At 38.4% G+C, this 25,679-nt stretch overlaps 1 protein-coding gene across 9 annotated transcripts in view; it reads right to left on the reverse strand.

Annotated features, from left to right (window-relative positions):
* Positions 1 to 25,679, reverse strand: part of KIAA1328 (KIAA1328 ortholog) — a 429,714-nt gene that overhangs the window by 386,472 nt on the left and 17,563 nt on the right. For 8 of the 9 annotated variants that reach the window (XM_042239367.2, XM_027960769.3, XM_060405327.1 and 5 more), the window contains one exon: positions 22,948 to 23,042. The exons of the other annotated variant lie outside the window; for it this stretch is intronic. In XM_042239367.2, the coding sequence (XP_042095301.1) occupies positions 22,948 to 23,042 (95 nt within the window). The remainder of the gene's footprint in view (positions 1 to 22,947; positions 23,043 to 25,679) is intronic. 9 annotated transcript variants of the gene reach the window in all.

Consider the following 25,679-nt stretch of genomic DNA (forward strand, 5'->3'; position numbering starts at 1 on the left):
CGTCATGGGATTTTCAAGGCAAGAGTACTAGAGTGGGTTGCCATTTCCTTTTCCAGGGAATCTTCCCAACCCAGGGATCGAACCCAGGTCTCTCACATTGTAGACAGATGCTTTACCGTCTGAGCCACCAGGGAAGTAAAGTCCTGCCATATTCACAGACTGGAAGACTCAACCTAGTAAAGATGTCCATTCTTCCCAAAATTGATCTATAGTCTTACTGTAGTAGCTATTGAAATACTAGCAGAGTTTTTAAACAGACATTTACAATCTTATTCAAAACTTATCATGAAAAGGCACAGGACTAGAAGAGATAAAATAATTTTGAGAGGGAATAAAGTAGGATGAATCACTCTATCCAACATTAAAGCTTACTATACAGCAAGAGAAATTAAGACAGTTGGAAGAAGGACAGAGTCATAGATCAGTGGGTCAGGAAAGAGAACTGAGAAAGAGACATATGCAAATATGTCCAGCTGATTTCTGACAAAGGTATAAAAAATACTTTAACAAATGGTGCTGGAATAATTGAACATCAGTAGTCAAAAAAAGAAAAAGAAATTGCAACCTAAGCCTCATACCTTATACAGAAACTAAGGCAAAATGGATCATGCACATAATACAAAATATAAAACTTTCACATACACACACACACAAAAAAAAAAACCAGCAGAACATCTTCAGGTAGTAAGGCTAGGCAAAGAGTTCTTAGTCTTTAAAATAAAAGCATGGTCCATAAAAAAAAAAAAAAAAAACTGAAAAACTGGACCTAGTTAAAATAAAAAATATTTGCTCTATGAACAACCCTGTGAAAGGGATGAAAAGACAACCTACAGGCTACTAAAAGGCATTTACAAACTACATATCCATCAGAGGATCTATATAGAGGACATATAAAGAATTCTTAAAACTCAGCAAAAAAAAAAAAAACAAAACAGTCCACTAGAAATGGGCAAAAATGAGGAACAGATATTTCTCTGAAGATGACACATAAGCACATGAAGCAATATCCAACATCAACAGACATCAGAAAAATGCAAATTAAATCCACAAATGGATAACACTAAATAGCTATTGGAATGGCTACAATATAAAATACATTACATATTTGTAAAATAATTATAACAAACATTGGCAAAAATGCAGAGGATGTAAATCTCTCCTGCACTGTTGGTGGGAATGTAAAATGGTAAATTCTTCTCGAAAATAGTTCAGCAGTTTCTGACAAAACTTAAACATGCATTTATGACACACTACTCCAAGGAAATGAAAATACTTTGCCCACACAAAAATCTATTTATAAAAATTCACAGTTTCATTTATAACAATCAAAAGCTGAAAACAATCCTTTAACATGTAAATGGTTAAATAAAATGTAGTACCTTCACAGCATGGAATATTATTCAGGAATAAAAGAAACAAACTATTAATACACGCAAAAACCTGGATGGATTTAAAAAGAACTACATTGAATGGAAAAAACCAATATCAAAGGTTACATGCTGTTTATGATTTCATTTATATAGCATTCTTGAAATGACAAAATATAGAAATGGAGAGTAGATCAATGGTTGCTAGGGATTAGGGAAGGAGAAAGCAGTAGGAAAGAAAGCATCCACGTTTATAAAAGGACAGCATGAGTGACTTATAAAAAAACTGTTTCGTATCTTGATTACAGAGATGGTATACAAATCTACACCTGCGATACAAAGCTGCAGAGAACTAAACAAGGACATGTGAAATCCATACAAGGCTGATGAATTCTATCAGTATCAATTTTCTGGTTGTGATACTGCACTTGTTCAGTAGCTAAGTAGTGTCTGACTCTGCGACCCCATGAACTGCAGCACATCAGGCTTCCCTGTCCTTCACCATCTCCCAGAGCTTGCTCAAACACATGTCCACTGAGTTGGTGATGCCATCCAACCACCTCATCTTCTGTTGCCCATTCCTCCTCCTGCCCTCAATCTTTCCCAGCATCAGTGTCCCTTCCAATGTGTCAGCTCTTGCATCAGGCGGCCAAAGTACTAGAAGTTCAGCTTCAGCACCAGTCCTTCCAATGAATACTCAAGAGTTGATTTCCTTTATGATTGACTGGTTTAATCTCCTTGCTGTCCAAGGAACTCTCAAGAGTCTTCTCCAGCATCACAATTTGAAAGCATCAATTCTTTGGTGCTCAGCCTTCTTTATAGTCCAGAGTTTAAATAGCTAAAGAAGAGAAGTAAACGCCTGCCTTCAAAGCTTCAAACGACAGTCTGACTCTTATTATAGGCTAATGCAGGTGGTGGCTTGAAGTTGAAGACAATTTTTATTTACTATTCTGAAATCCCTAGGATCCTTAAGGATTGTGCTAAATCTCCTCTGCCTGCACTCTATAAATGTATCAATAAAGTCTGAATGACAGCATATCTGTTTGTAATGTAGGACCACAGCCTTGTCTAACTCAATGAAACTAAGCCATGCCTGCAGGGCAATCCAAGACGGGCAGGTCATGATGGAGAGGTCTGACAGAATGTGGTCCACTGGAGAAGGGAATGGCAAACCACTTCAGTATTCTTGCTTTGAGAACCCCATGAACAGTATGAAAAGGCAAAATGATACTGAAAGAGGAATTCCCCAGGTCAGTAGGTGCCCAATATGCTACTGGAGATCAGTGCAGAAATAACTCCAGAAAGAATGAAGGGATGGAGCCAAAGCAAAAACAATACCCAGCTGTGGATGTGACTGGTGATAGAAGCAAGGTCTGATGCTATAAAGAGCAATATTGCATAGGAACCTGGAATGTCAGGTCCATGAATCATGGCAAATTGGAAGTGGTCAAACAGGAGATGGCAAGAGTGAACATCGACATTCTAGGAATCAGCCAACTAAAATGGACTGGAATGGGTGAATATAACTCAGATGACGATTATATCTACTACTGCGGGCAGGAATCCCTCAGAAGAAATGGAGTAGCCATCATGGTCAACAAAAGAGTCCGAAATGCAGTACTTGGATGCAATCTCAAAAACGACAGAATGATCTCTGTTCGTTTCCAAGGCAAACCATTCAATATCACAGTTATCCAAGTCTATGCCGCAACAAGTAACACTGAAGAACCTGAAGTTGAACGGTTTTATGAAGACCTACAAGACCTTTTAGAACTAACACCCAAAAGAGATGTCCTTTTCATTCTAGGGGACTGGAATGCAAAAGTAGGAAGTCAAGAAACACCTGGAGTAACAGGCAAATTTAGCCTTGGAATGTGGAATGAAGAAGGGCAAAGACTAATAGAGTTTTGCCAAGAAAATGCACTAGTCATAGCAAACACCCCCTTCCAACAACACAAGAGAAGACTCTACACATGGACATCACCATATGGTCAACACCAAAATCAGACTGATTATATTCTTTGCAGCCAAAGATGGAGAAGCTCTATACAGTGAGCAAAAACAAGACCAGGAGCAGACTGTGGCTCATATCATGAACTCCTTATTGCCAAATTCAGACTTAAATTGAAGAAAGCAGGGAAAACCACTAGACCATTCAGGTATGACCTAAATCAAATCCCTTATGATTATACAGTGGAAGTGAGAAATAGATTTAAGGGCCTAGATCTGATAGATAGAGTGCCTGATGAACTATGGATGGAGGGTCGTGACATTGTACAGGAGACAGCGATCAAGACCATTCCAAAGGAAAAGAAATGCAGAAAAGCAAAATGGCTGTCTGAGGAGGCCTTACAAATAGCTGTGAAAAGAAGAGAGGTGAAAAGCAAACGAGAAAAGGAAAGATATAAGCATCTGAATGCAGAGTTCCAAAGAATAGCAAGGAGAGATAAGAAAGCCTTCTTTAGCGATCAATGCAAAGAAATAGAGGAAAACAACAGAATGGGAAAGACTAGAGATCTCTTCAAGAAAATGAGAGATACCAAGGGAATATTTCATGCAAAGATGGGCTCGATAAAGGACAGAAATGGTATGGACCTAACAGAAGCAGAATACATCAAGAAGAGGTGGCAAGAATACACAGAAGAACTGTACAAAAAAGATCTTCACGACCCAGATGATCATTATGGTGATTATGATGGCCCTCACCTAGAGCCAGACATCCTGGAATGTGAAGTCAAGTGGGCCTTAGAAAGCATCACTACGAACAAAGCTAGTGGAGGTGATGGAATTCCAGTGGAACTGTTTCAAATCCTGAAAGATGATGCTATGAAAGTGCTGCACTCAATATGCCAGCAAATTTGGAAAACTCAACAGTGGCCACAGGACTGGAAAAGGTCAGTTTTCATTCCAATCCCAATGAAAGGCAATGCCAAAGAATGCTCAAACTACCACACAATTGCACTCATCTCACATGCTAGTAAAGTAATGCTCAAAATCCTCCAAGCCAGGCTTCAGCAATATGTGAACCGTGAACTTCCTGATTTTCACGCTGGTTTCAGAAAAGGCAGAGGAACCAGACATCAAATTGCCAACATCTGCTGGATCAGGGAAAAAGCAAGAGAGTTCCAGAAAAACATCTATTTCTGCTTTATTGACTATGCCAAAGCCTTTGACTGTGTGGATCACAATAAACTGTGGAAAATTTTTAAAGAGATGGGAATACCAGACCACCTGACCTGCCTCTTGAGAAATCGGTATGCAGATCAGGAAGCAACAGTTAGAACTGGACATGGAACAACAGACTGGTTCCAAATAGGAAAAGGAGTACGTCAAGGCTGTATATTGTCACCCTGCTTATTTAACTTCTATGCAGAGTACATCATGAGAAATGCTGGATTGCAAGAAGCACAAGCTGAAATCAAGATTGCCGGGAGAAATATCAATCACCTCACATATGCAGATGACACCACCCTTATGGCAGAAAATGAAGAGGAACTATAAAGCCTGTTGCTGTCCTGAGAACATCAGAGAACTCCTGAATCCAGGGAACACTAATTGATAGGAACTCATCAAACGCCTCCATACCTACACTGAAACCAAGCACCATCCAAGGGCCAACAAGTTCCAGAGCAAGACTTATCATGCAAATTCTCCAGCAACACAGGAACACAGCCCTGAGCTTTAATATACAGGCAGCTCAATGTTACTCCAAAAACCACTGACATCTCATAACTCATTACTGGACACTTCATTGCACTCCAGAGAGAAGAAATCCAGCTCCACTCACCAGAACTCCGACACAAGCTTCCCTAACCAAGAAACCTTGAGAAGCCACTGTTACAACCCCAAGCACAGCGAGGAAATTCCATAATAAAGAGAACTCCACAAATTCCTAGATTACAGAAAGGCCACCCCAAATGCAGCAATATAACCAAGATGAAGAGACAGAGGAATACCCAGCAGGTAAAGGAACAGGACAAATGCCCACCAAACCAAACAAAAGAGGAAGAGATAGGGAATCTACCTGAGAATGAATTCCGAATAATGATAGTGAAAATGATCCAAAATCTTGAAATCAAAATGGAATCACAGATAAATAGCCTGGAGACAAGGATTGAGAAGATGCAAGAAAGGTTTAACAAGGACCTAGAAGAAATAAAAAAGAGTCAATATGTAATGAATAATGCAATGAATGAGATCAGAAACTCTCTGGAGGCAACAAATAGTAGAATAATGGAGGCAGAGGATAGGATTAGTGAAATAGAAGATAGAATGGTAGAAATAAATGAATCAGAGAGGAAAAAAATGAATTAAAAGAAATGAGGACAGTTCTATTTGCAATATTTTAAGGAATCTCCACACTGTTCTCCATAGTGGCTGTACTAGTTTGCATTCCCACCAACAGTGTAGGAGGGTTCCCTTTTCTCCACACCCTCTCCAGCATTTATTGCTTGCAGATTTTTGGATTGCAGCCATTCTGACTGGTGTGAAATGGTACCTCATTGTGGTTTTGATTTGCATTTCTCTAATAATGAGTGATGTTGAGCATCTTTTCATGTGTTTGTTAGCCATCCGTATGTCTTCTTTGGAGAAATGTCTATTTAGTTCTTTGGCCCATTTTTTGATTGGGTTGTTTATTTTTCTGGAATTGAGCTGCATAAGTTGCTTGTATATTTTAGAGATTAGTTGTTTGTCAGTTGCTTCATTTGCTATTATTTTCTCCCATTCAGAAGGCTGTCTTTTCACCTTGAACAGTGTGGAGATTCCTTAAAAAATTGCAAATAGAACTACCTTATGACCCAGCAATCCCACTGCTGGGCATACACACCGAGGAAACCAGAATTGAAAGAGACACGTGTACCCCAATGTTCATCGCAGCACTGTTTATAATAGCCAGGACATGGAAACAACCTAGATGTCCATCAGCAGATGAATGGATAAGAAAGCTGTGGTACATATACACAATGGAGTATTACTCAGCCGTTAAAAAGAATTCATTTGAATCAGTTCTGATGAGATGGATGAAACTGGAGCCAATTATACAGAGTGAAGTAAGCCAGAAAGAAAAACACCAATACAGTATACTAACACATATATATGGAATTTAGGAAGATGGCAATGACGACCCTGTATGCAAGACAGGAAAAAAGACACAGATGTGTATAACGGACTTTTGGACTCAGAGGGAGAGGGAGAGGGTGGGATGATTTGGGAGAATGGGAATTCTAACATGTATACTATCATGTAAGAATTGAATCGCCAGTCCATGTCTGACGTAGGGTGCAGCATGCTTGGGGCTGGTGCATGGGGATGACCCAGAGAGATGTTGGGGGGATGGAGGTGGGAGGGGGGGTCATGTTTGGGAACGCATGTAAGAATTTAAAAAAAATAAATAAAAATAAATGATAAGAAGGGGAAAAAAAATAAATAAATAAATAAAAACTAAAAAAAAAAAAAAAAAAAGAAATGAGGACAATCTCAGAGACCTCCAGGACAATATGAAATGCTCCAACATTCCAATTATAGGAATCCCAGAAGAAGAAGACAAAAAGAAAGACCATGAGAAAATACTTGAGGAGATAATAGTTGAAAACTTCCCTAAAATGGGGAAGGAAATAATCACCCAAGTCCAAGAAACCCAGAGAGTTCCAAACAGGATAAACCCAAGATGAAACATCCCAAGACACATATTAATCAAATTAACAAAGATCAAACACAAAGAACAAATATTAAAAGCAGCAAGGGAAAAACAACAAATAACACACAAGGGGATTCCCATAAGGATAACTGCAGATCTTTCAACAGAAACTCTTCAGGCCAGGAAGGAATGGCAAGACATACTTAAAGTGATGAAAGAAAATAACCTACAGCCCAGATTACTATACCCAGCAAGGATCTCATTCAAATATGAAGGAGAAATCAAAAGCTTTACAGACAAGCAAAAGCTGAGAGAATTCAGCACCACCAAACCAGCTCTCCAACAAATGCTAAATGATATTCTCTAGACAGGAAACACAAAAAGGGCATATAAACCCAAATCCAAAACAATAAAGTAAATGGCAACGGGATCATACTTATCAATAATTACCTTAAATGTAAATGGGTTGAATGTCTCAACCAAAAGGCAAAGACTGGCTGAATGGATACAAAAACAAGACCCCTATATATGTTGCCAACAAGAAACCCACCTCAAAACAAGGGACACATACAGACTGAAAGTGAAGGGCTGGAAAAGATATTCCATGCAAATAGAGACCAAAAGAAAGCAGGAGTAGCAATACTCATCTCTGATAAAATAGACTTTAAAACAAAGGCTGTGAAAAGGGACAAAGAAGGCCACTACATAATGATCAAAGGATCAATCCAAGAAGAAGATATAACAATTATAAATATATACGCACCCAACATAGGAGCTCCACAATATGTAAGACAAATGCTAACAAGTATGAAAGGGGAAATTAACAATTACACAATAATAGTGGGAGACTTTAATACCACACTCACACCAATGGACAGATCAACTAAACAGAAAATTAACAAAGAAACACAAACTTTAAATGATACAATAGACCAGTTAGACCTAATTGATATCTATAGGACATTTCACCTCAAAACAATCAATTTCACCTTTTTCTCAAGTGCTCATGGAACCTTCTCTAGGATAGAACACATCCTGGGCCATAAATCTAACCTTGATAAATTAAAAAAAAACTGAAATCATTCCAAGCATCTTTTCTGACCATAATGCTCTAAGATTAGATCTCAATTACAGGAGAAAAACTATTAAAACTTCCAACATATGGAGGCTGAACAACACGCTTCTGAATAACCAAAAAATCACAGAAGAAATCAAAAAAGAAATCAAAATATGCGTAGAAATGAATGAAAATGAAAACACAACAACCCAAAACCTGTGGGACACTATAAAAGCAGTGCTAAGAGGAAAGTTCATAGCAATACAGGCATACCTCAAGAAACAAGAAAAAAGTCAAATAAATAAACTAACTCTACACCTAAAGCAACGAGAGAAGGAAGAAATGGAGAACCCCAGAGTTAGTAGAAGGAAAGAAATCTTAAAAATTAGGGCAGAAATAAATGCAAAAGAAACAAAAGAGACCATAGCAAAAATCAACAAAACCAAAAGCTGATTCTTTGAAAGGATAAATAAAATTGACAAACCATTAGCCAGACTCATCAAGAAACAAAGGGAGAAAAATCAAATCAATAAAATTAGAAATGAAAATGGAGAGATCACAACAGACAACACAGAAATACAAAGGATCATACGAGACTACTATCAGCAATTATATGCCAGTAAAAGGGACAACGTGGAAGAAATGGACAAATTCTTAGAAAAGTACAACTTTCCAAAACTGAACCAGGAAGAAATAGAAAATCTTAACAGGCCGATCACAAGCACGGAAATTGAAACTGTAATCAGAAATCTTCCATCAAACAAAAGCGCAGGTCCAGACGGCTTCACAGCTGAACTCTACCAAAAATTTCGAGAAGAGTTAACACCTATCCTACTCAAACTCTTCCCGAAAATTGCAGAGGAAGGCAAACTTCCAAACTCATTCTATGAGGCCACCATCACCCTAATACCAAAACCTGACAAAGATGCCACACACACACACAAAAAAAACTACAGGCCAATATCACTGATGAACATAGATGCAAAAATCCTTAACAAAACTCTATCCATCAGAAGCCAACAACACATTAAAAAGATCATACACCATGACCAAGTGGGCTTTATCCCAGGGATGCAAGGATTCTTCAATATCTGCAAATCAATCAATGTAATTCACCACATTAACAACTTGAAAAATAAAAGCCATATGATTATCTCAACAGATGCAGAGAAGGCCTCTGACAAAATTCAACATCCATTTATGATAAAAATTTTCCAGAAAGCAGGAATAGAAGGAACATACCTCAACATAATAAAAGCTATATATGACAAACCCACAGCAAACATTATCTCCAATGGTGAAAAATGAAAGCATTTCCCCTAAAGTCAGGAACAAGACAAGGGTGCCCACTTTCACCACTACTATTCAACATAGTTCTGGAAGTTTCGGCCATAGCAATCAGAGCAGAAAAAGAAATAAAAGGAATCCAAATTGGAAAAGAAGAAGTAAAACTCTCACTGTTTGCAGATGACATGATCCTCTACATAGAAAACCCTAAAGACTCCACCAGAAAATTACTAGAGCTAATCAATGAATATAGTAAAGTTGCAGGATATAAAATCAACACACAGAAATCCCCTGCATTCCTATACACTAATAATGAGAAAGCAGAAAAAGAAATTAAGGAAACAATTCCATTCACCATTGCAATGAAAAGAATAAAATACTTAGGAATATATCTACCTAAAGAAACTAAAGACCTATATATAGAAAACTATAGAACACTAATGAAAGAAATCAAAGAGGACACTAATAGATGGAGAAATATACCATGTTCATGGATGGGCAGAATCAATATAGTGAAAATGAGTACACTACCCAAAGTAATCTACAGATTCAATTCTATCCCTATCAAGCTACCAGCAGTATTTTTCACAGAGCTAAAACAAATAATTTCACAATTTGTATGGAAATACAAAAAACCGTGAATAGCCAAAGCAATCTTGGGAAAGAAGAATGGAACTGGAGGAATCAACCTGCCTGACTTCAGGTTCTACTACAAAGGCACAGTAATCAAGACAGTATGGTACTGGCACAAAGACAGAAATATAGATTAACGGAACAAAATAGAAAGCCCAGAGATAAATCCACACACCTATGGACACCTTATCTTTGACAAAGGAGGCAAGAATATACAATGGAGTAAAGACAATCTCTTTAACAAGTGGTGCTGGGAAAACTGGTCAACCACTTGTAAAAGAATGAAACTAGATCACTTTCTAACACCAAACACAAAAATAAACTCAAAATGGATTAAAGATCTAAACATAAGACCAGAAACTATAAAACTCCTAGAGGAGGACATAGGCAAAACACTCTCAGACATAAATCACAGCAGGATCCTCTATGATCCACCTCTCAGAATACTGGAAATAAAAGCAAAAATAAACAAATGGGATCTAATTAAAATTAAAAGCTTCTGCACAACAAAGGAAACTATAAGCAAGGTGAAAAGACAGCCCTCTGAATGGGAGAAAATAATAGCAAATGAAGCAACTGACAAACAACTAATCTCTAAAATATACAAGCAACTTATGCAGCTCAATTCCAGAAAAATAAACAACCCAATCAAAACATGGGCCAAAGAACTAAATAGACATTTCTCCAAAGAAGACATACAGATGGCTAACAAACACATGAAAAGATGCTCAACATCACTCATTATCAGAGAAATGCAAATCAAAACCACAGTGAGGTACCATTTTACACCAGTCAGAATGGCTGCAATCCAAAAGTCTACAAGCAATAAATGCTGGAGAGGGTGTGGAGAAAAGTGAACCCTCTTACACTGTTGATGGGAATGCAAACTAGTACAGCCACTATGGAGAACAGTGTGGAGATTCCTTAAAAAACTGGAAACAGAACTGCCTTATGACCCAGCAATCCCACTGCTGGGCATACACACCGAAGAAACCAGAACTGAAAGAGACACATGTACCCCAATGTTCATCGCAGCACTGTTTATAATAGCCAGGACATGGAAACAACCTAGATGTCCCCATGAGCAGGTGAATGGATAAGAAAGCTGTGGTACATATACACAGTGGAGTATTACTCAGCCATTAAAAAGAATACATTTGAATCAGTTCTAATGAGGTGGATGAAACTGGAGCCTACTATACAGAGTGAAGTAAGCCAAAAAGAAAAACACGAATACAGTATACTCACACACATATATGGAATTTAGAAAGATGGTAATGATAACCCTGTATACGAGATAGCAAAAGAGATACAGATGTATAGAACGGACTTTTGGACTCTGTGGGAGAGGGAGAGGGTGGGATGATTTGGGAGAATGGCATTGAAACATGTGTAATATCATATAAGAAACGAATCGCCAGTCTATGTTCGATACAAGATACAGGATGCTTGGAGCTGGTGCACGGGGAAGATCCAGAGAGATGATATGGGGTGGGAGGTGGGAGGGAATTCATGTACACTCGTGGCAGATTCATGTCAATCTATGGCAAAACCAATACAGTATTGTAAAGCAAAATAAAGTAAAAATAAAAATATATTTTTTTTAAAAAGCCTCTTGATGAAAGTGAAAGTGGAGAGTGAAAAAGTTGGCTTAAAGCTCAACATTCAGAAAACGAAGATCACAGCATCTGGTCCCATCGCTTCATGGGAAATAGATGGGGAAACAGTGTCAGACTTTATTTTTGGGGCTCCAAAATTACTGCAGATGGTGCCGGCAGCCATGAAATTAAAAGACGCTTACTCCTTGGAAGAAAAGTTATGACCAACCTAGATAGCATGTTCAAAACCAGAGACATTACTTTGCCAACTAAGGTCCGTCTAGTCAAGGCTATGGTTTTTCCAGTGGTCATGTATGGATGTGAGAGTTGGACTGTGAAGAAGGGTGAGTGCCAAAGAATTGATGCTTTTGAACTGTGGTGTTGGAGAAGACTCTTAGAGTCCCTTGGACTGCAAGGAGATCCAACCAGTCCATTCTGAAGGAGATCAACCCTGGGATTTCTTTGGAGGGAATGAAGCTAAATATGAAACTTCAGTACTTTGGCCACCTCATGCGAAGAGCTGATTCATTGGAAAAGACTCTGATGCTGGGAGGGATTGGGGGCAAGAGAAGAAGGGAACGACAGAGGATGAGATGGCTGGATGGCATCACGGACTCAATGGACGTGAGTCTGAGTGAACTCCGGGAATTAGTGATGGACAGGGAGGCCTGGCATGCTGCAATTCATGGGGTCACAAAGAGTCGGACACGACTGAGCGACTGAACTGAACTGAACACGCTGACTATATATTAACATATGTTAAGTCAAAATACAAATCCCAATACATTTAAACAGGATTAAAGGAATACAAAGTATTCTCTCCAGTATAATAGAATAAAGCTAAAATCAAGGAAAAGAAAAATGGAAATTCATAAATATATGGAAATTAAATAACACACTCAACAAATTGGCAAAATGAAAAATCAGAAAGAAAATTAGAAAGTACTTGGAGATGAAATGAAAATGAAAAGTAAACATACCAAAACCTATAGGGGGGGTAGCAAAAGCAGTGCTCAGAGGGATATTCACAGCTGTAAATGCCTACACTAAAAAAGAAGAGAGATTTAAGGACTTCCTTGGTAGTTCAGTGATTAAGATTCTGAACTTCCAATGCAGGGATAATGGATTTAGACCCTGGTCAGGAAACTAAGATCCTGCATGTCATGTGGTAGGGCCAAACAAAAATTATTTTTTAAAAAAAATCTAAAATTATTATAATAACAAAACAATAGACAATCCTATTAAAAAGTGGGCAAAGGACTTGAACAGATATTTCTCCAAAGAAGACACACAAATGGTGACATCATTAGCCACTAGAAAAATGTCAATCAAAATCACAAACAAGATACCATTTTATACCTACCAGAATGGTTATACTCAAAGAAATGAAAGACAACAGGTGCTGGTGGGGATGTAGAGACACTGGAATATTTGTACACTGTTCATGGGAATATAAAGTGGTCCAGTTCAGTTGCTCAGTAGTGTCTGACTCTTTGCAACCCCATGAACTGCAGCATGCTGCCCTGTCCAGCCTGCTTCCCTGTCCACCACCAACTCGTGGAGTTCACTCAAACTCATGCCCATTGAGTTGGCGATGCCATCCAACCATCTCATCCTCTGTCATCCCCTTCTCCTCCTGCCTTCAATCTTGCCCAGCATCAGAGTCTTTTCCAGTGAAACAGTTCTTTGTATCAGATGGCTTAAGTATTGGAGCTTCAGCTTCAGCATCAGTCCTTCCAATGAATACTCAGGACTGATTTCCTTCATGATGGACTGGTTGGATTTCCTTGCAGTCCAAGGGACTCTCAAGAGTCTTCTTCAACATCACAGTTCAAAACCATCAATTCTTTGGCACTCAGCTTTCTTTACGGCCCAATTCTCACATCCATACATGACTACTGGAAAAGCCATAGCCAGTGGACCTTTGTCAGCAAAGTAATGTCTCTGTTTCCTAATATGCAGTCTAGCTTGGTCATAGCTTTTCTTTCAAGGAGCAAGCGTCTTTTAATTTCATGGCTGCAGTCACTATCTGCAGTGATTTTGGAGATCATGAAAATAAAGTCTGTCACTGTTTCCATTTTGTTTACCCATCTATTTTCCATGTAGTTATGGGACCAGATGCCATGATCTCAGTTTTTTGAATGCTGAGTTTTAAGCCAGCTTTTTTACTCTCCTCTTTTACTTTCATTAAGAGGCTCTTCCATTCCTCTTCACTTTTGGCCAGAAGTTTGGTAGTTCCCCAAAAAGTTCAACACAGAATAACCTAAGACCTAGCAATTCGACCCGTAGATATATAGCCAAAAAAACTGAAACATGTTCAAACAAAAAATGTACAGGAATATTCATTGCAGTGGTTTTTCCCAGGTGGTGCCAGTGGTAAAAAATCCATACGTAAATGCAGGAGACGTAAAAGACATGGGTTTGATACCTGGGTTGGGAAGTTTCCCTAGAGGAGGAAATGGCAACCCACTCCAGTATTCTTGCCTGGAGAATCCTATGGACAGCGGAGCCTGGAGGTCTATGTCCGTGAGGTTGGAAAGAGTCAGACACAACTGAAGTGACTTAGCACACATTCATAGCAGCACTACCCGCAAAAGACAAAAGGTATAAACCCAAATGTATACAAATGAATGGAGAAACAAAATATGATGTATCTATACAATGAAGTATTTTTTAGCCAATGTTGAAAACAGTACGCTAAGTGAAAGAAATCAAACACAAGAAGCCACATATTGTATGATTCCAGTTAAATAGCAAGAGTCAGCAAATCAATACAGACAGAAAACTGATTAGCTATTGTCAAGGGTTAGGGTGGAAGTGAGAATGGGTAGCAACTGCTTAATGGTACAGTTTCCTTTGGGCTGAAAATGTTCTAGAGCTTAAAAGTGGTGGCTGTGCAAAACTGTGAGTGTACTAAATATCTCTTCACAAGATGTAATTAAGATTGCCGAGAAAAAAATCAACACCTACAGAGATGACACCACTCTAATGGCAGAAAGTGAAGAGAAACTAAAGAGCCTCTTGATAAAGCTGAAAGAGGAAAGTGAAAAAGCTGGATTAAAACTCAACATTCAAAAAATAAAGATCATGACACCTGGTCCTATCACTTCATGGAAAATAGATGGGGGAAATGTGGAAACAGTGTCAGATTTCCTTTTCTTGGTTCCAAAATCAATGTGTACTATGACTGCAGCCACAAAATTAAAAGACACTTGCTCCTTGGAAGAAAAGCTATGACAAACTTAGAAAGTGTATTACAAAGCAGAGACATCACGTTGTTGACAAAGGTCTGTCTAGTCAAAGCTATGGTTTTTCCAGTAGTCATGTATGGATGTTGAGAGCTGGGCCATAAGGAAGGCTGAGCGCCAAAGAATTGATGCATTTGAACTGTGGTGCAGGAGAAGACTCTTGAGAGTACCCTGGACAACAAGGAGATCAAACCAGTCAATCCTAAAGGAAACCAACCCTGAATATTCATTGGAAGGACTGGTGCTGAATCTAAAGCTCCAATACTTCTGGCCACCTGATGCAAACAGCTGACTCACTGGAAAAGACCTTGATGCTGGGAAACATTGAGAGCAAGAGGAGAAGGGGGCGACAGAGGATGAGATGGCTGTACGGCATCACTGACTCAAAGGACCTAATTTTAAGCAAACTCAGGGAGACAGTGAAAGATAGGGAAGCCTGGTGTGCTGCAGTCCATGGGGTTGCAAAGAGTTCGACATAACTTAGCAACTAAACAACAACAACAACAAATGTCTCTAGAGGTCAGTTTTATATGTATTTTACCACAATATGGTACTAGAATAGTAAAACTCAGACAGAATAAGTAGAATGGTGATTGCCATGGGCAGGCAGAGTGGGGCACTAGGGAGTTTTAATGGGCATAGAGCTTTAGTTTTGCAAGATGAAAACTGTTCTGGAGACTGGCTGAACAACATCATGGATATTTTTAATAATACTGAATTGTACACTTAAAAAATGGTTAAGATGGTAAAATTTCTGTGCATTTTACCATAATCAAAACAAAATTTTTAAAATACATGATGACATTTCATGAAAACTACTAGCATTTTTCATGATACAAAAATCTTTAATAAGATATTAGTAAATCAAATTCAGTAACACAGTAAAAACAAAACCAAAAACCACCATGACCAAATGAGGTTTAGACCAGGAAAACAAGGTCAATTATTGATGCGTTTGAACTGTGGTGTTGGAGAAGACTCTTGAGAGTCCCTTGGACTGCAAGGAGATCCAACCAGTCCATTCCGAAGGAGATCAGCCCTGGGATTTCTTTGGAAGGAATGATGCTAAAGCTGAAACTCCAGTACTTTGGCCACCTCATGCGTAGAGTTGACTCATTGGAAAAGACTCTGATTCTTGGAGGGATTGGGGGCAGGAGGAGAAGGGGACGACAGAGGATGAGATGGCTGGATGGCATCACGGACTCGATGGATGTGAGTCTGAGTGAACTTCAGGAGATGGTGACGGACAGGGAGGCCTGGCATGCTGCAATTCATGGGGTCGCAAAGAGTCGGACACGACTGAGCGACTGAACTGAACTGAAACACTCAAAACCAACATATTTTATTACAGTAATAGATGAAAAAAGAAAAGACATATTATCAACATAGTTCAGTTCAGTTCATCCTGGGTCATCCCCTTCTCCTGCCTCCAATCTCTCCCAGCATCAGTCTTTTCCAATGAGTCAACTTTTCGCATGAGGTGGCCAAAGTACTGGAGTTTCAGCTTTAGCATCATTCCTTCCAAAAGAAATCCCAGGGCTGATCTCCTTCAGAATGAACTGGTTGGACATAGTACATGAACTTAAATCATTTGACACATTCTATTCTTATTTATGAACTGAACTGAACTCCTATTTATGACAAAAAAAAAAAAAAAACCCACCTCACCAAACTAGGAACAAAAATAAACTTCCTCAACATGATGAAGAACATCTACAGAAAACCAACAGCTTACATTGTACTTAACAGTGAAAGGGGTAAGATAAGAAAAAGAAGGCAAAGATGTCCCTCTTCTCACTTTCATTTAGCATTGTCCTGGAGGTCCCAGCCAATGCCAAAGAGCAAGAAAAGAAAAAAAAAGTACCTATATATTGGAAAGAAAAAACTGTTTAGATCAGTAGACGACATGATGCTGTATGCGGAAAATACAAACACTCTGCAAAAAAACTACTATAACAAGTGAATTTTAAGAAGTTGAAGGATACCAAGTCAATATTAAAAGCTCAATTCTGTTGCTTTTAAAGTAGAAATAAAATTAGAAATTAAGCATATAGTATAATATAAAATTAAAATTACATGATTTATAGTAGTATCAAAAACATGAGACACTTAAGAATAAATACTATAAAATATGAGCATATTTTATACCCGTACCTGAAAACTGTAAATCATGCAGGAAAAAATGAATGAAAATTTATAAAAACAATGGAGAGATATGACATATTCATAGATTAGAAGACTCAGTGTGAGTATATCAGTTTTCCTTACTTTGATCTGCAAATTCCATATGCATGCATGCTCAGTCACTCAGTCATGTCCAACTCTGTGCAGCAACCCCATGAACTGTATAGCCCGCCAAGGTCCTACAAGGTTCTTGGGATTCTCCAGGCAAGAATACTGGAATGGGTTGCCATTTCCTCCTCCAAGGGATTTTCCCAAACCAGAGATTGAACCTGTGTCTCCTGCACTCTTGCATCAGCAGGCAGCTTCCTTACCACTGAGCCATGGGCTTCCCTGGATCTTCCCTGAGGTAAATTCTGTATTTACCTCAGTCACTCAGTCGTGTCCAACTCTTTGCAACCCCATGGACTATGAAGTCCACAGAATTCTCCAGGCCAGAATACTGGAGTGGGTAACTTTTCCCTTCTCCAGGGGATCTTCCCAACCCAGGGATTGAACCCAAGTCTCCCATATTGCAGGCAGATTCTTTACCAGCTGAGGCACAAGGGAAGCCCAAGAATACTGGAATGGGTAGCCTATCCCTTCTCCTGTGGATTGTCCTGATCCAGGAATTGAACACGGGTCTCCTGCTTTGTAGGCATATTCTTTACCAAATGAGCTATCAGGGAAGCCCAAACTCCATATACGTCACACAAAATTCCAGAAGGCAATTTTCTTTTAGTAATTAATAAGCTGACTCTAAAATTTAGTGGCATGCAAAGGACCTCAAAGAGCCCAAATAATTTTCAAAATGAACAAAAAAATCAATGGGATTTCAAGACTTAACTAAAAAAATAACAATAATTAAGTCAGTATAGCACTGGCATGAGGGTACATGTCAATGGAGTGAAATAAAGTGCCCAGAAACAGACCATGCATATATGGTCAACTGATTTTTGACAAGGAGGCTGAGGCTAATTCTGCAAAAAGATATAGAAAAAACATTTTGCCACCATGGGATGGGCAAGATTTCTTACATGTAACACTAAAAGCATGAATTACAAAAGAAAAATTGATCAATGAAAATTGAGCAAAATTTTTAAAAATTGCTTTTCAAAAGAAAATAGTAAGAGAATTAAAAAGCAAGCTGCAGGATGAGGGGGTAACCAAATACTTGACAACTTACATCCAGAATATATAAAGAACTCTAATACTGCACCATCAAGAAGGAAGAGGGTGGCTGGGTGAAAAAAAGTCAAAAGATTTGAACAGACACTTAACAAAAGAAAACTAGCCAATGAACACATTAATCACTGGAGGAACACAAATTAATCCCACAAGGAGATATCACTATACTCATCAGAAGCATCAAAATTTAGAGAAATGACAACACTAAGAGTTACTGAATATGCAGAATGATGGACCTCTCATACATTCCTAGTGGGACTGTGAAATAGCAAAACCATATTGGGAACCAGTTTGGTAGATTTTTTTAATAAAAAATAAACACTTAACATATAAGAGCTGTACAGAAATGATCTTCATGACCCAGTTAATTACAATGGTGTGATCACTCACCTAGAGCCAGACATGGTGGAATGTGAAGTCAAGTAGGCCTTAGGAAGCATCACTACAAACAAAGCTAGTGGAAGTGATGAAATTCCATTTGAACTATTTCAAATCCTAAATGATGATGCTGTGAAAGTGCTGCACTCAATATGTCAGCAAATTTGGAAAACTCAGCGGGCCACAGGACTGGAAAAGGTCAGTTTTCATCCCAATCCCAAAGAAAGGCAATGCCAAAGAATGCTCAAACTATCGCACAATTGTGCGAGAATCCCTTAGAAGACATGGAATAGCCCTCACAGTCAACAAAAGACTTTGAAATGCAGTACTTGGGTGCAATCTCAAAAATGACAGAAGGATCTCTGTTCATTTCCAAGGCAAACCATTAAATATCACAATAATCCAAGTCCATATCCCAACCAGTAATGCTGAAGTTGAATGGTTCTATGATGACCGACAAGACCTTCTAGAACTAACAAAAACAAACAAACAAAAAAGATGTCCTTGTCATCATAGGGGACTGGAATGTAAAAGTAGGAAGTCAAGAGATACCTGGAGTAACAGGCAAGTTTGGCCTTGAAGTACAAAACGAAGAAGGGCAAAGGTTAACAGAGTTTTGCCAAGAGAATGCACTGGTCAAAGCAAACACCCTCTTCCAAAACACAAGAGAAGACTCTACACATGGATGTCACCAGATGGTCAATACCAAAATCAAATCGATTATATTCTTTGCAGCCAATTATGGAGAAGCTCTATACAGTCAGCAAAAACAAGACTGGGAGCTTATTGTGGCTCAGATCATGAACTCCTTATTGTAAAATTCAGAATTAAATTGAAGACAGTAGGGAAAACCCACTAGACCATTCCGGTATGACTTAAATCATATTCCTACGATAATACAGTGGAAGTAAGAGATTCAAGGGATTAGATCTGATAGAGAGAATGCCTGAAGAACTATGGACAGAGGTTCACGACATTGTACAGGAGGCAGTGATGAAAAGCATCCCCAAGAAAAAAAAAATGCAAAAAGGCAAAATGGTTCTCTGAGGAGGACTTACAAATAGCTGAGAAAAGAAGAGAACCTAAATGCAAAGGAGACAGAGAAAAATATACCCATCTGAATGCAGAGTTCCAAAGAACAGCAAGGAGAGATGAGAAAATCTTCTTCAGTGACCAATGTAAAGAAATAGAGGAAAACAACAGAATTGGAAGCACTGGCGATCCCTTCAAGAAAATTAGAGATACCAAGGGAACATTTCATGTAAAGATGGGCACAATAAAGGACAGAAATGGTATGTACCTAACAGAAGCAGAAGATATTAAGAAGAGGTGGCAAGAATACACCGAACTATACCAAAAAGATCTTCATGACTCAGATAATCACAATGAGAGCCAGACATCCTGGAGTCCTATGTCAAGTGGGCCTTGGGAATCATCACTACAAACAAAACTAGTGGAGGTGAAGGAATTCCAGCTGAGCTATTTCAAGTACTAAAAGATGATACTGTGAAAGTGCGGCACTCAATATGCCAGCAAATTTGGAAAACTCAGCAGTGGCCAAAGGACTGGAAAAGGTCAGTTTTCATTTGAATCCCAAAGAAAGGCAATACCAAGGAATGCTCAAACTACCACACAACTGCACTCATTTCACATGCTAGCAAAGTAATGCTCAAATTCTTCAAGCCAGGCTTCAACAGCACTTGAACCAAGAATGTTCAAATTGTTCAAGCTGAATTTAGAAAATCCAGGGGAACCAGGGATCAAATTGCCAACATCCATTGGATCATAGAAACAGCAAGAAATTCCAGAGAAACATCTTCTACTTCTGCTTTATAAACTATGCCAAAGCCTTTGACTGTGTGGATCACAACAAACTGGAAAATTCTGAAAGAGATGGGAATACCAGACCACCTGACCTGCCTCTTGAGAAACCTGTATGCAGGTCAAGAAGCAACAGTTAGAACTGGACATGGAACAACAGACTGGTTCCAAATTGGGAAAGGAGTATGTCAAGGCTGCATATTGTCACCCTGCTTATTTAACTTATATGCAGAGTACATCATGTGAAATGGCAGGCTAGCTGAAGTACAAGCTGGAATCAAGATTGCTGGGACAAATATCGATAACCTCAGATATGCAGATGACACCATCCTTATGGTAATTAGCAAAGAGGAACGGAAGAGCCTCTTGATGAAAGTGAAAGAAGAGAGTGAAAAAACTGTCTTAAAATTCAACATTCAGAAAACTAAGATCAGGGCATCTGGTCCCAACACTTCATGGCAAAATGATGGGGAAACAATGGAAACAATGAGAGACTATATTTTCTTGGGCTCCAAAATCACTGCAGGTGGTGATTGCAGCCATGAAATTAATAGCTATGACCAACCTAGACAGCATATTAAAAAGCAGAGATAATACTTTTCTGACAAAGGTCCATCTAGTCAAAGATATGGTTTTTCCAGTAGTCATGTATGGATGTGAGAGTTGGACCATAAAGAAAGGTGAGCACTGAAGAAATGATGCTTTTGAATTGTGGTGTTGGAGAAGACTCTTGAGAGTCCCTTGGAGAGCAAGGAAATCAAACCAATCAAATCAGAGGAAATCTGTCTGAATATTCATTGGAAGGAATGATGCTGAAGCTGAAACTCCAATACTCTGGCCATCTGATGCAAAGAACTGACACACTGGAAAAGATCCTGATGCTGGGAAATATTGAGGGCAGGAGGAGAAGGGAGTGACAGAGGATGAGATGATTGGATGGCATCACTGACTTGATGGACATGAGTTTGAGCAAGCTCCAGGAGTTGGTGCTGGACCGGGAAGCCTGGCTGCAGTCCATAGGGTCTCAAAGAGTTGGACATGACTCACTGACTGAATTGAACTGATAGCGGTAATGGGGGGTTTTAGCAGTCAAATTTGTAGTAATCTTGTACCAACACAGTGACACTCTACCAAGAATCTTACACTTTGCTAGAAAGCAGAAGTTTACAGAAACCAAAACAATATGCCCTAAGATGTTAAGTGTTCGCTAAGCCTGGAAGCTGAACATGTATCAGAACAATAAGGCAATGCTGCTGCTGCTAAGTCCGACTCTGTGCAACCCCATAGATAGCAGCACACCAGGCTCCTCCATCCCTGGGATTCCCCAGGCAAAAATACTGGAGTGGGTTGCCATTTCCTTCTCCAATAAGGCAATTCAGGACTATTAATATATGATGTCAAACTAATTGTAATAGCTGTAAGGACATTCACATCCCTCTCCATGGTAAAAAAAAAAAAAAAAAAAAACGCCTTGTAAGATGATCATAAATTAAATGTTTAACAATCAAATGTTTTCCCATTATAAAAAACACTACTTGAGATAATGAAAAGTCTACTTCAGGGAGCAGAATAGTTAAAGAATTCCAGTGAAGGAGGTTACTGCTTAATCAAGTGGCATATCAAATTCAGACTAAGGCAGTACTTTGAATTCTTATACTCTGTAATCTAATCCCCCAAACATCACTGCTTTTGTCATCTTTTATATCTATGATTCTATGATTTAATAAGGTAATTTTTAACTTCAGTTTTTCTAGAACAGCCTCTACAAACATTATTTTAAGGCCTTAAGATGAAATACTTCATGTAGTTATCTTTAATTTAAAAAAAGAAAGAAGAAAAAAGACCTACTATATTCAAACATACAATTCAATGATAAAAATGAGTACTATTTTATCAGTGTTTAGGTATGGCCTTTCCCTAAACTTAATTTTTATAATTTATTTTAATACATTCCTCTACAGACATCTTCATTTATTAAGATCTCAAAACTTGACATATATGTTAAGAGAAAATTATACCATACAAAGTAAATATGCTTCAAACACATCATTAATAAACTGGAATACTACATTCAAACAGCTAACATCCAAAATTCAAAACCCCTTATTTAAAACTATCAGAAGTTAGCAATTTGATAAGTATTCTTGTGAAAGATGACAATAACATGAATGTTCTCTTCCGTTTCAGATGCTAAAGCAAAACCAAAAGTAACTGCTTTGCCTCTGATAACAACAATATCAACCTACATCAATAGAAGAGCTAAGTTTCAAAACGTTCCCTCCTGATACATGACCACTACAGATATTTCTATGAAACAACTGGGAAATTAAATAAACCAGAAAACACAAATTGGAGGGTGTTTGTTCTGCTGTTTATTTCTTTTCCATTTTATGTTTGTGTGTGTGTGTTTTCTACTTTTCTTTTTGGCCCAACAGAATATTATTTTTCCTAAAAGTCTTTGTTCTCACAAGTCCAATGACAGGATGACATCAGAACATATTTATAATTTTCTATTTTCAAAAAAATATTCTCTCTCACATAGTAATACACTTCACATAAGGCTTTGTCTCACCTGGCCAGTTCTTTAATTAAGTTTGCAATGCGTCTTTTGTCTTCAAGACACAAATCCTTTAGTGATGCACTCTTTATTTCTCCCCTGCAGAAACTCTAAAACAAACAAAAAAAATCATTCTGATTAACTTTCACAAAAAACAATTCTCAAGACTTTTCAAGAAATTTCTTAAAATTAGCACAGGAGATGAAATTTCTTGGATCGCTTTTATTTGGTAGAAGACTATCTATTTCATTTAAACCTACTATGAACTCAAAACAGGCTAAGGAACAATCTGTCCACCAGGGGACATCATGAAATTTACACAGGAAAAGCAGACAGTAAGAACTCATAGGCACAAATATGCCTGCTTAAGTATCAGGGAATAATAAGGAAACAACTTTCCCTGGTGAATGTCACAGAAATAAACACCTAATGGAAGATACTGAGATCCCTCCTGACACCACAGTCCCACGACTGCTTGAAGGTATACTAAGGTTGGCAGCAGAGGCACCAGTTTCTAAGCTCTCAATATATCCCAAGGTTCATTCCAAAGGGTATTAGATCAAAGAGTAATAGTAATAATAGGTAACGTTATATCCAGTGTTATTATATCCAGTTATATCCGTTCTATCCAGCGAATATTCTAAGTATTTTATACTTATTAATCCATTTCATTTTCACCACAATGCTATTAGGTAGGTATTATTCCTATTCTATAGTGAGGGTACACATCTTGCCTAGGGATATAGCAGTTAAGTAGCAAAATCAAGATTCAAGCATTGATTCCACAGTCTATGTTCTTACCTACTGTACTATCCAACCTCTTATACTAGAAAAAAGTTCTCCTAGTACATGAATATCAAAGCTATGAAACCTGGGAATTCACAAGGTACCTGTAGGTAACACGTAAAGGAATATGTTTAAAAAAACAATCCTTGGCACTGGCAGTTATGCAACCACAAAGTAAATTAGTCCAATTACTTCACATGGCCAAGAATAATCCAAGACCCCTAAAATGAATCCTGGAAGCACTGTTAGCCAAAGATGGGAAAGATAAGGGAGAAAAAGGAAATAGGAAACAGGATATGGTAAAAAGAAAAAACATTAAATAGATTTGGTTTTAGATTTTAGATATGGTCAGTCTGAGATGCCAGGAGGACATTCATGGGGAAATGTTTAGGTAGGAAGCTGGAAATCTGGGTCTGGATCACAAGTCAGAAAAAAACATTTAAAACTTTAAAAATTTAAAATTCAGCCATATGTTGCTATCAATAATGTTTAGATTTTTATTATTTTCTTTATATTTTTCTATGTTTAAAATTTCCCTTAAAATTAAGAAAAAATACTAATTTTTAAAAATCAACTCCTAATCCAAGAAAATAAATTAAAACTGGTAACTAAAAAGACAAAAGGAGGATCAGAAGCATACAATATTGTAGGAGAAAAAAGTTTTAAGAAGAATGTGGGGTTAACAGTGGTAATAATAAAAAAACAGAATATTAAAAGGAGTCACTGGATTTGGCAATGGGAAAAATTGCTGAAAACCCATTAAGAGATTTCAGTAAACAAAAAAGAGAAAGCCTTTCAAATAGGCAAGAACTTCAGCAGCATTGTGTTCAGAAAAAACCTGAAAATACAAATGTTTGTCAACCAGAGTTAAACTGTGGTATATTTTTACAATGGAATTCTGCAGCTACTGATTGTTAGTTGACATTCATCCATCTTCAAACCCACCCTACCCTGCTTTGCTTTGTGAGGCTGAGGCTCTGGAAACCTTAATTCTCGTTTGCCACATCATTCTCTATTATGCTGTGCTTGGTCGCTCAGTCATGTCCAGCTCTTTGTGAGCCCATGGACTTGCAGCCCTCCAGGCCCTCCTGTCCATGGGAAATCTCCAGGCAAGAATACTGGAGTGGGTTGTCATGCCCTCCTCCAGGGGATCTTGCCAACCCAGGGATTGAAAACAGGTCTCCCACATTGCAGGCGGATTCTTTACCATCTGAGCCACCAGGGAAGCCCTTTCTCTATTAAGCTCTACCAACAGGGAGAAGCAGAGGCTCTGAGAGGAAAAAAAGACACATTCCTTCCTATTGCTTTCTGTTTCTGTCAGTGTTACCCCTGCCAGAGATCGTCACCCTGGCAAGAACAACTGATTCCTGTTGGTAACTCTTCCAGGCCTCACAGCACCAGCCTTTGTCATGTCTCCTTGGAGACAGCAATACCCCTTAGGCTAGTTCCCCATCATCAAAGGTCCAAGTTTCAGCTCTAAGTGGCCCCTCCTCCAAGTTTCTGGGTTTTAATAATTCCAACTTGTTCTGTTTTCCCAACTCTAGAGTTGGTCGTTGTGTCTTGCTGTTATTACATACATGATAACTTAGTGTGCCCTTTTTGCCTTTCAGTTCTCCAGCACCAGTCTAACAAGTTTTTATATACTAAGCATACTCTCAGTTGAAATAACTGAGTAAACCCTGATTGAAATATCAGTAAAAAGAAATTAAATATGACAACATGCAGCATAAATAAATCAGAAACATAACACTGAACAACAAAAAAATCAGACAATATGATATAAGATCGTTCATAAAAACTTCGAAATATACATTAAACGATGGGATTCCCTGGTGGCTCAGTCAGTAAAGAGACCTCCTGCAATGCAGGAGATGTGGGTTTAATCCCTAGATTGGGAAAGATCCCCTGGAGGAGGAAATGGCAACCCACTGTAGTATTATTGCCTGGAAAATCCCATGGAC

The sequence above is a fragment of the Ovis aries genome, chromosome 23, assembly GCF_016772045.2.
Source record: "Ovis aries strain OAR_USU_Benz2616 breed Rambouillet chromosome 23, ARS-UI_Ramb_v3.0, whole genome shotgun sequence".
In the NCBI taxonomy this organism is placed as follows: Eukaryota; Metazoa; Chordata; class Mammalia; order Artiodactyla; family Bovidae; genus Ovis; species Ovis aries.